The sequence below is a fragment of the Periplaneta americana genome, chromosome 3 (genome assembly GCF_040183065.1).
Source record: "Periplaneta americana isolate PAMFEO1 chromosome 3, P.americana_PAMFEO1_priV1, whole genome shotgun sequence".
Classification (NCBI taxonomy): Eukaryota; Metazoa; Arthropoda; class Insecta; order Blattodea; family Blattidae; genus Periplaneta; species Periplaneta americana.
Genome location: NC_091119.1, coordinates 131,486,774 through 131,499,194, shown reverse-complemented (window position 1 = coordinate 131,499,194; position 12,421 = coordinate 131,486,774). Strand labels below are relative to the sequence as shown.

The 12,421-nt window shown below is 35.6% G+C and overlaps 1 protein-coding gene across 4 annotated transcripts in view; it reads right to left on the bottom strand.

Moving 5' to 3' along the window:
* Positions 1–6,771, bottom strand: part of LOC138696531 (dehydrogenase/reductase SDR family member 11-like) — a 32,244-nt gene extending 25,473 nt beyond the window's left edge. For 2 of the 4 annotated variants that reach the window (XM_069821622.1, XM_069821620.1), the window contains exons 1-5: positions 6,704–6,771; positions 4,965–5,098; positions 2,726–2,894; positions 995–1,124; positions 732–867 (exon numbers count right to left, since the gene is read on the bottom strand). In XM_069821622.1, coding sequence (XP_069677723.1) covers positions 732–867; positions 995–1,124; positions 2,726–2,894; positions 4,965–5,096 — 567 coding nt within the window. In that variant the 5' untranslated portion in view covers positions 5,097–5,098; positions 6,704–6,771. Of the gene's footprint in view, positions 1–731; positions 868–994; positions 1,125–2,725; positions 2,895–4,964; positions 5,099–6,593 lie in introns of all 4 variants that reach the window. The other 2 variants (XM_069821621.1, XM_069821623.1) reach the window with 2 other exon arrangements.
* Positions 6,772–12,421: the final 5,650 nt, after the last annotated feature.

Sequence of the window (12,421 nt, the reverse complement as noted above, 5' to 3'; positions counted from 1 at the left end):
ATGTTTCATTACGATCAATAGGCTACTGTTCCTTTCAGCTACCAACAGCATAAAACCTCGTCTTGATGTACTGATAAATAAAAATATAACAAAATGATATTGTACATTTAAGTAGCTATAGAATTTCTATTACTTCTGTAAAATAAATATTTCTTTATTAATTAATAATAGTCCAAGATAGTTTTGCAAACACTGAACGGGAATTCATTTCATAAGCACTCGTAATAGTACTTCCTTCTGTGTATATTTTTACGAGATCACCCCTTCTTCCAGTCCACCCTTATACAGAGCGCAGCTAATATCTGCATTCCGCTCATGAGCTGTGAGCCGGCTCGGGAGCACAAACCTTGTGCAGGCGTGGTATAGAGTATCCAATGTAATCCGTGCCACAAAAATGAAACATTATAATTACTGTGTAGTATTTTATTTTCTTGTTCACAATTTCATTTATTCCTGTCATTTAAGGTTAGGGAAGAGATACTGCGGATTTAGGGAACCTCGAGTATAGTGAACGAAATATGCTGGTCCGCAGAGGTTCACTATAACCTATGTGGGTGTGTGGGGTGTGTGTGTGTGCGTGTGCGTGTGCGCGTGCGTGCGTGTGTGCGTGCGTGTGTGTGTTTTTATAAGCTTTCTAAATTAATGACGTTATTTAATTCATTATCAGTTACACAGTCATATGTAACCCAAGATGATACAGAATAGGAAATAAAAATACAAAAATGACTTACCGAGATACGTATCTTGGAGTTAATCTTCAACAATTCTCTACGAAGTCCTTCAGTGAGCACAGTTACAGCATGTTCTGCTGCAGAATACATGTAGATGGAAAGAAAATTGATGTCTGGAATACTGTGCCCTAAAATGCTAAAAGTTTAAAAATTTAGGAGCTTATTCAAAATATTATTCTAACAATAAGTCTTATCTGTTAATATGAATGACCTGACCATCACCCACTCATTTTTCTTTCATGTCTTTAAGACCTCACTCTTACCCGTTGATATGAATGATAAGGCCGTCATCCACTCCTTTTTCTTTCATCGACGCAAGTGCCTCTTTAGTGACGTTACTACGTGCCAGTACATTTACATCAAATATAAGTTTCCAGCTTTCCAGAGGACCATCTGCAATATTGTAAGATTCCTCAATATATCCGATAATTGCATATTATATTTCTATTAACAGTCGTGCATTAATATGATGTGTTTTCTAAGCGCTAATTATACACCGTATCTCTAAATAATTATCGTGGTTTCAAGTGGTTGGTATGGCTTTACAAACGAAATTGGATGTGTGTTTCCTACATGCAATGAAATAAATGCTGTGAAAGTTTCGTATCATATGTGCGCAGCGATTGTTTTTCATCGTTATTACGTCACAACGTTAGATTTATGAAATGGCGACTCCTGTGCTTAAGTTCTTTTCTGTGTTGCAATTTGCGAAGTGCGATTCTCTAGTTTCTGTATAGGGAGCTTTCTGGCGGCAATTTAGAATTGCTCTTCCTCCATCCGATAACAACATTCGTCTATCTATCTATGTAGAGACAGTTTGAAGCGACTGATGCATCTGTAAGGGGAAGAGTTCAGGACGTCTACATCTCATGCATTTTGTCACTCTTCCTACAGAGCTGTGCACGAGATAGGATGAGTCTACTTAAGAATTATAGGGGAATGGGTTAGTTTTTGCCTTGAACTCGGTAGACACACGCCCGATCTTCCCTTCTACTCCTACCCCCTCTACAGAAACGTTGTTCCCTTACTGCACATCGCGAGTGTCTTGAGAAAATGCATGAGCTGTACGTGTACCCAACGAAAGAGTCGAGAATGTGAGAGCAGCTTTCGTACGTAGTCCACGGTCATCCTATCTCACACCAAGTGATTTCTTCCTATGGGGGTAAATGAAGGACCATGTGTACCTCCGACCTGCCAGAGATGAGAAGAAGGATTGTTGCTGCTGTTGAGTCTAACACACCAGACATGCTGAGCATCAGCGGGATGTCTGCCGCGTGACAAATGGTGCTCACACTGAACATTATAGGTGCGGTATGAAAGCTCGTAGAGCTGCTCTTTATTTCCAAGTAAGGTTTGTTTGTTACAATTATATTGCAAGTAAAGGAATTAAACAATTTTGATAACCCGCTAATCATTTATGGACACGTTGTATATAGGGGATAAGTAGACGATCTATATAAGATAAGGAGACAAGATTTTGATCTTTACAATTAGGCCGATTGTGGTTTCTCATTAATTAATTACTACATGGGTGGGATTAATTCCAGAGGGGTAAAGCAAACAAATCAACCCCCGCCACAAGCCGCAACCCCCCGAAATGATACAAATTAATCCCATCCGAGCTTCACAGTCTTATTCGGTACACAGAAGATGCCTTTCTTGGAAATAACAAAACCACGTTTTTTGCAGGCTTATTTTATTTTCACTAAACTATACTTGGCATTGGAAAGGGTCGTAACGTACTCCTCCCAAAAAGGCTGGATTTTCTTGGCCATTGCTGCTGTAAGACACCGTGCACTCTGATTATGAAATCACTCACTACTGGTCTGTCACTTCTCATCACAGTTCAGCTGTCTTGTGACTCCTGACGCATATGACGTCATTCAAAATTCGTTTCCAGAGATCGGAAACAACTCTCTGTAATTGTTCTTTCTCTGAAACAATATATCATCAAGTCGTGACTTTTTTTTTCTGTCATTGGTGACATAACTTACCAATAAGGGTATTGATGGAATCAGCTCCTGCACAGTTTACAAGTATGTCAACACCTCCAAGATTTGACTGTACCCAAGCAAAGGCAGCCTTCACCTCTTCTTCACACGTAATATCAGCTTTGACTGGGTGCAAATTTCCAGGTTCATTCTGAAGGTTTTGTGCTAATTTCTACAATAAATCAGGTATGATAAATCAATCGGTGAACTATACGAACCACGAAAACATAAATTATTATTTAGAACTGTCGATTTAATCTATAAATTATCGCGTAGTGAAGAAGCTATAATATAGTCGTGTGAAGTCCGTGTAGCACAAAATCTGTATATTATTTGGTGCGGTAATGTCTTGAGCTATGATTGACAGGTAATTAGTGTAAACTGATTTTCTTGTCTTATTGCTTTAGAAAGCTAGAAACAGTAATACTGTTAAATGGAACCAAGCATATTTGCGGACTGTTGTCCTTTGTCAAATTAACCACCAGAAGATAGCTGGACATTTGCAATTGAAATAGGGTTAACAATCCGAGTAATGGTAATTAAAAATTTAAATTATGGTTTATTTAACGACGCTCGGAACTGCTGAAGTTATATCACATTCTACGTCATTGTTGCACCCATTTAAAGACTAGAATTATTGCCCGCGCCGGTTGTTACACAATAATTAGGAACATTAAATCCAGATGTTTGACGTACAGGGCAGGATAATATTAAAATGGATTCGAGGGAGGTGAGATACGATGGTAGGGACTGGATTAATGTTGCTCAGGGCAGAGACCGATAGCGGGTTGTTTAAAAGCCATTTGTAAGTAAGTAAGTAAGTAACATCATTAATGCCAATTGCTTTTTAGTAATAAATATTTGCGATATAGGCTACATTAATAAAATATTTGTGAAAACGTGTGTTCTTCTCTATAGCTTGTGGAATTATTATAAAATATTAGTTGTTCAAACTTACAAATACTGTTTAAAATCGGTTAAAGGCAGCCAGTTAACCAATCAAAATTTTAGTCGATCGACAGCTCTAATGATTATTTACTGTGTTAGAGAAGGGCAATGATGAGAAGTAGAGGTGAACAAAACTAACTGCAGCTCTCGCTTGCTATGTTCGCTGCATTTGTCTTTCGAATCTCGGCTCGTCTTTCTCGTGCGCTTCGAGTCTCGCTCGTCATTCTCGAAATAGCATTTGGTCGGCGTGGAAAGATTTCGTAACTTTGAATAACATACATCATTGAAATAAATAACATAATGTTTAAATGAGACAAAAAGACAAAACAAAACAGTATCTTAGTTATGAAAATGTTCTGGTTCTATTATAAAATGATATTACCTATGTTTATATAAATAAAAAAAATTCTCAAATAAATTTGCATCTCTAAGAAACATAAACCTTGACATTAATATTTTTTTTTACTTGAGATTAAACATATGAAAAGAAAATTCCTAGCCTTTTAATAAGGGCCTAGTAATTAAATAAAGACTGAGGAACGGATTATTATACACTGAAAGGTAGAGATGTTTCAAATAGGCTACTTGATTGTATATACATATATAACTGTTGCCAAAGTAGATAAAAGTTCAGTCAAGTATAAACAACTGCTGATTTCGGGACTTCGGGAGATGATCAATATCGAGTCTCGGAAGACTCACAACCAGTCTTTGTCTTTACGTCAAGGACGCGACGTAATACAACATTGTCGTGCTGGTTTTTGGCTTTGCGGGCGCTGTTAGTCTCGTTTTCTTGATCGTTGTCAATCTCTAATGAGAAGTCTCTTGTTCAGATATTACCTGTTTAGTATATTTGTAAGCAATGTTTACAATCAAATTCAAAAGTTTCAATAGTAACAGTTATTCAGTCAATTTTAGTTGTCCATTTTTTAGTAGCGACAAAAATAAATTATACTATTTTATAGTAGTTTCGTAATTATTACTGATCATGTTCTACTCAATCTATTAATATTTTACTCTTATTTACGTGATTTAAAAATTAATATGGAATTCCATACGTTCACAATGATTGCGTTCAGAAGACTGATCCAGAAAAGAATAGCCCTAAATCTTACAATAGGCCTATTGTCCTCATGCAGGAACCTGATGTAGTTCCATAGCGCTGGAGGTTTTAAATTCCAGTACATGGTGAATTTAAAAAAGTGTCCTGAATTAAACTTTAAGTTAATTTACTTTGTATGTTTTCGTTAAAATGTTCTTATTGTGAAAAATAATATAATAAACTCTCACTCACCTCAATATTTTCAACTCTTCGAGCAATTCCAACAACTTGTAATCCTGATTTTACTAACTGAGTAGCTAATTCTGCACCTATGCCCGAACTTGCTCCAGTCACCAGAGCCACTCTTCCAGACCATCGCTCCATTCCTGATGGTTGTAAATAAACAATATTGTACTTGATATTCATAGGAACAGATGTCACTTTTTAATCTTAAATACTTCGTTGTTGTGGTGATGATGATGATGATGATGATGATGATGACGATAGTAAGAGTTTACATCCAGAAATGTTCTCCTTTTCATGTTTTTAACAATATTTTGTTCACTTAGGCCCATTTGTAATGTACGGATTATTCTTGAGCATACTATAAAATTTTTGTGAATGATTGAAATATTGCAAGTTATTTTTAATCATCTCTAAAGCAATGTACTGTGCAATAAGTTATAAAAGTTTAAGTTATGGAGTTGTAGAGATAGATATATTCACTAGGTACCGAAGAAAAAACACGTAGCCCTTAAAATGGGTTTATATTCATCAGATTCCAAAAATATTTACTTATATAGTACAATTTTAATTACTATTACATTGTCGTAACCACAGCATTATAATATCACAAAGTTTCACACAGACAAATAATATAGGTCTACTCTGAGAATTATGAAAAATGTTCGGGGAACCTCATAATAGGCCTATACAGAGTGGAGGCGATATGACCATGAGTATTGAAAGGAGAGATAGATTACATGAAAATAAATAAAAATCTATTATACGTTTTAAGTTTTAAGATTAAGTGTATTGTTAATTAAATAATTGCATCGCTGGCAACATCGCAGTGCCCAAGATTCCGCACGGAGGCATTAAACTCATCCAACGAGAGGAGATGTAAACAAAAGGCTACGTATTACAAAATCAAGCGACTGCTTCGGCCTGGGTTTTTCTTGATCTAATGTAAGATCTCCTCTTCCCTGTACAATAATTTCGTCAGTCGTTATCGACTCCGATTGCGAAATGTTGGATAAAAGCATAGTCAACAGGTTGCTGCCACATCACATGCCATATATTGTAGAGGAACTTATGTCTTTAGACCTTGCATGAATAGGTTGTTATTGCTATTAAGAACATTTCTATTATTATTATTATTATTATTATTATTATTATTATTATTATTATTATTATTATTATTACTATACTATCTTAGATGAAATTCTTAAATCGTGTCAGCAGACGTCCTGCAATAACAATGTTACAAATTCATAAATATGCCTATAGTATAATCAGAAACTAGATTAAGACCTAGAAATAAGATTGACGAAGCCATGATTTGTAAAAATCTTTATGATGAAGTCAATACATACATACATACATACATACATACAGTACATGACAATATAGTTGATGTAAGTACGGTGGTATAGTAACATATTCAATATAGGCCTAGATATTTTCTGTTTCTTAAAGGGCTTTTTTAATTGATTATTTAACGACGTTTGTCAACCAAGAGATTATCTAGCGTCCGTGGATTAGTGATAGCTAAATTAGTATTTTACTAGATAATCCCGAGAATTCGCTGTGTAATTACCTGACGTTTTTCTGTGATTTGGAGAAAAACTAGGGAGAAACCCTAGTGGGATTCGAACTCACCATCGAGCGTAACTTCTGATTCCGAGTCCCACTTGTTACCCCAGTACTACTCCGGTAGCCTGTATTCAGGTATTCTGAAGCCCTTTCTTCCTTTGTTCCACTGTTCTTACCTGTAGTGATGTGTGAAATTTACCGTCTGAGTAATTGCTTCAAGTACTATTTTTGGAGTAGGCCTATATAGGTCTGTACAGTAGCCTATATATGTGTGTATAAATATGTATCAACTAAGAAACATATCTAGCCATAAATATATCAAGAAATTGTCACTGTGTTGTAACATATTAAGGAACCTAGTTGTCATTCTTTTGCTGTAACTTCTAGTGTTGTGACTAAATTCTACAACATTTGCAAGATTTATATATTTGACTAAAAATAATTGTGTTATTTACCCAGAAATTAATGCAGAAACTGTTACAGTATTGCAACGCGTTAGCTTTGATGAAAGAAATTTCAAAGCATTGCAATTGAATGAGGGAATTTTGAGCAAAAAGATTAGACACGTCACACTTGTATTTAGGAAGGAATATTTTTATGAAAATAAAATATTTTTGGCAAATTATGACGCTACCGAGAACATTTTTAATGACACTCTATACTTTTTAAAAATATCATCTAAAAGAGTAACTGTATTTTTTCATGCAATACTACGATAATGATCATGAAAGGGACCACGACATTGGGCCACGATAAAGATCACAAGGAACAGAATTGCGATAAGAACTATGAGATTGACGAGAACCACTATAGGACCAAGATAATAACAAAGACATGGACCACAATAAAGATCCCAACATAGACCACGACAAGCATCACAAGAATGATCACGATAGGGACCACGATAAGAATCACGACAAGAACCATGATAGGGACCAAGACCGCGATAAGAACAATGACACAAACAACAAATACCTAATAAAAACCAAGACAAAATCAGCAAGGAAGACGATAAGGACTATTGCAATATCAACCAGGACTATGATAAATACAATAAAGATCACGATAAGGGACATGTTAAAGACAACAAAGATCATGATAAGGGACATGTCAAAGACAACAAGGATCACAACAATAGGACCACGATAAGGACAAAGTTCACGATAAGGGCGAAGACCCCTATAAGGACTACAACAAAGACAACAAAATACCACGATAAGGATCATTGTAAAGATAACAAAAACAATAAGGGCCATTGCATTGACAAGGATCATCATAAGGACCACAACAAAGACAACAAGGACCACGATAAGAAACATGACAAAGACAAGAGTGACTACGATAAGGACCATCGCAAAGACAACAAGGATCATTGTAAGATCTACGACAACGATTACGATAAGCACCACGACATGGATCACGATAAGGATCACAAGTACCAAGACACGGATCATGACAAGGACCACGACAAAGACCGTGATTCAGGTCGTGATACTTAGGCCTATCGTGGTTCTTGTCGTTGACCTTGTCGTAGTCCTTATCGTGTCTTTGTTGTCTTTCTCAGGGCTCTTATGCTGATCCTTGTTGTCTTTGTCATGGTCATGGTCCATAACGCTACGATTGTTGTCTTTATTGTAGTCCTTATCATGGTCCTTATTTTCTTTGTCAGGGTCGTTATCGTGGTCTTGTTCATTATCGTGGTTCATTTTGTGGTCCTTATCGTGATCTTTGTTGCTGTGCTTGCCGCAGCTCTTGTGATCGTTGTCGTCGTCCTCGTCTTTGTCCTTGTCGTGATTCTTGTTGTTTTTATCATACTCATACAATAAAATTGTCATTTCAAATAATAATGTTTTTTTCCCCCCCTTTGGCAAGTGACTGTTGTTTCACGCGGTAGATATGTCGTCCTCAAAGCGGGATCTTAAGATGCTGTATGGCAGCCTGCCCGATCACAGATTTACTCAGGATATCTCTACCGAGCATCATGTAACTAAATTTTGAGGTGAGCTATACTATAATAGAGGAGACAAGACCTATCCTGTGATCGTATGTGCCGTGGCATATCATCAATGAGTATAGAGGAGGAAGATAGATGAACTTTCGTGTCAGTAGATAGTATAATATTGACTCATGAAACAAACTCTCTTTCTGATAGCTCAGTCTTTCCTCTGTCACACAGCCTTTATGTCATATCTCTCCTCCTCAACTATTTAGTACAAAAATTTGTACAATAATTGTAATCTTACAAAATTGTGACTTATTGTACATCTTAAATCTTCAATGCTAATGTAAGATCTATAGAAGAAAAAAAAAAAAAAAAAAAAAAACTTTATTCAAAGCCTTCTCCATGAGAGGAAGTCAGCACTTTCACGCGCATATTTCTCCTCTTGGAACATATTCCTAAATGGCCCGGGCTATAATATTCTTTGTCAGTATTTTGAATGGGAACCTGCCTGCGGTGAGACTGAAAAGCTGGATAAATGTCTGTCTCTCCATCTGATACGGTTAGACTAACATTTAAATGTAGTTATATAAAATCCATTTCTTAATGCTTATTGATAGGCCTAAAGCATTTTACATTTTTAAATTTCATTGTAATTGTTAGTTTTTAATATATATACATTTACACTAAATATATATGTATATAAAGCTTGTATTATTATGTATGCATAGATCTAATATACAAATGGTGTAAATGCATACATTAGATTAATGTTTATAATATTATAATTTGTAATTTTATATTGTCTGTGATCATTAACACTTAATCTCAGGACTCTGTAAAACTCTATTTCAACGTTATTCATAAAAAAATCGTTGGTATAAACTAAGAATCAACCCTGCTCTCTTCTGCACAATACGCAGAAGTCTTAGCGTCTGAGCTATTCTATGCGGACTGTCGCTCTAGTCATGAAGATTCAAATACCGATTTAACTCCGCGATTTATGTATATATTTGTTTATTATTTACATCATATGTCGTCCTCGGTAGCGTAGTTGGTGTAGCGCTGGCCTTCTATGTTCGAGGTTGCGGGTTCGATCCCGGCCGAAGTCGATGGCATTTAAGTGTGTTTAAATGCGATAGGCTTATGTCAGTAGATTTACTGGCATGTAAAAGAACTATTGCGGGACAAAATTCCGGCACACCGGCGATGCTGATATAACCTCTGCAGTTGCGCGCGTCGTTAAATAAACCATATTTTTTTACGTCATATTACCATATTTTTTGCAGTTTTTGAAGTGAATTTCGAAACGGTGCTAGCGAAAAACCAAATAGCCTGAATTTAAGTAACTCAGATATTTGCTATCTTCTGTATCAGTGCTCTGGTCTCCGACCATGCGCAGTATCTTAATAATAATAATAATAATAATAATAATAATAATAATAATAATAATAATAATAATAATAATAATGGTTTATTTAACCTGGCAGAGTTAAGGCCATACGGCCTTCTCTAACACATTTGACAAACAAACATTCTGATGGGGGCAGATAAAAAAGTTATTTTTTTTTCTTCTACCATGTTAATGATATCAAAAGAAGTGCTTATACAAATTTTGGCCACCCAACAGCAATTACGAGGGCCGTAAAAAATAAGTTCGCCAGGGGCTCTTAACAGAAAGAAAAAAAAAAACAAAATTTCATTGGACAAATATATTGGAGCAGACACAGCAATTGTTGAGCTATTTTCCAACATATTTTTCATCGAAATAGAGACATTTCTCATATCATGGGATCGACAGAGAGAGGTGCAGACTGGTTCCGATCTGAGGCGGCTGATTTCTACGACACAAAAATTGATCCCATGGTATGACAAATGTCTCAATTCCGGTGGGGGGTATGTTGACAAATAGCGCAACAATTGCTGTATCTGTTTCAATAAATATTTTCATAAAATTGTATTTGTTTCTATAAACGGCCCCTGGGAAAATCACTTTCTGGACGCCCTCGTAATTGCGATCAAGTGGCCAAAATTTGTATAAGCACTTCTTTTGACATTATTAACATGGTGGAAGAAAAAAAATTAACTTTTTTATCTGCCCTCATCAGAAGGTTTGCTTGTGAGACTTAAGAATATTCCATCTTCTCATTCCTTTTTTGAGGAACTGAACAGTCATGGTTCTCAAATCATCTTCCACTTCATCAATCCATCGATTTCTTGGTCTTCCAGGTCGTCGTCTTCTTCTATTCTGGCTTTATACATATCAGTCTTTCTTTCAATGTGACCTAGCCATCTCGGACTATACCTTCGTTTTCGAGGATTTCATTTATTCCTCTATTGTTGTCCCCGTTGTCCCATATTGCACCATAAATATATAGAACAATATGTTAGTAGAAAATGAGAGAATTGATGTACAGATGATGATAGGATTTGGTACTTCGTATACCAGTGGTTAATATTTAAGCCCGTACGGGCAAATATCTCTGCGCTCGGGATACTTCCTTTCCCCTGAAATAACCCATCGAAAAGAGAGTAGCGATGCATAGATTGTCCGTGCATAAGTCAAGAAGAGCAGGAAATTTTCCTCCAGAGTTGTAGCTAGAAATAATTGATCTATCATATACTACACTACTGAAATTGATGTAATTATAACAAGCACTTTCTTGACTTTACAATCATTTCTTAAACTAAGAAATGTATTCAATAATTCTTAAATTTGCAGCGAAAACTATTACGGTTTTCAGCAGCATTAGGCGAACCTTATTATTATTATTATTATTATTATTATTATTATTATTATTAGAAACAAATATAAAGTAATTATACAAATAAAATAGGATATCTGATCCAGATCGATCAGATCAATCGATTAATTCTCAAAACAATAGTTATAACAATAGTTAATTGTTTATAGTATTATAAACTAAGTGTCCCCACCTGTGGAGTAACGGTCAGCGCGTCTGGCCGCGAAACCAGGTGGCCGGGGTTCGAATCCCGGTCGGGGCAAGTTACCTGGTTGAGGTTTTTTCCGGGGTTTTTCTTCAACCCAATACGAACAAATGCTGAGTAACTTTCGGTGCTGGATCCCTGACTCATTTCACCGGCATTATCACCTTCATTTCATTCAGACGCTAAATAACCTAGATGTTGATACAGCGTCGTAATATAACCCAATCAAAAATAAATAAACTAAGTGCGTATTGGTGATAAAACAAGACAATAAATGAAAATAAAATGGCTCCAGACTTTGGCAATTTTGATGACAAAGCGATTAACAATAATAATTCTTCTAGAAATGAAATATTTTATAAACTACATTTTTATAGTCTTGCTTATGGTTTGTGGTCTAGCGGAAATGTTGTTCCAGCCAACTTGTAATATCTCCCCTGCTATATTATGTATCAATAAAGTTCACCTGATTTTCAAGGTGATTCTTTGTAAATTCGTATTTTGTGATTCTACCATTAGTGTTGCAATTCTGTTGAAGACTCGGAATTCCTGCTATAAGTCAGAACCATCTGTAATTTGTAGATGCACACTCTCACTCTGTTGTTTTTCAAGGTTTATTCATTATTATTTTTTTGTAATTAGTTATAAACATGTTTCTTTCCACTTCGTATTTACAGGATTTAAAGTTCGCTGACTTTAGGTTAATTGGTACATAGATAATTATGTGTTTTGTTACTTATTATGTTAAAGGTATGTTTCTGCACTTTTTCATGAATCCTTATACCGGGACATAATTTTATTTTTACTAATATTTCTAATATTAACCTGGCTATACCTTTGAATTAACGGTTGAGGATCGGAAACACTGTTTCTTACCCCTTCCACGACCGGAGTTAGATGAGACTTGCGTAAAATAAAAACAAATCACTTTACTAGTTACAGGAGGGAAGAAAATTTGTACGTCCATTTATGTAAACTAGTTAGGATTTTAATTTTTTAAATTTTC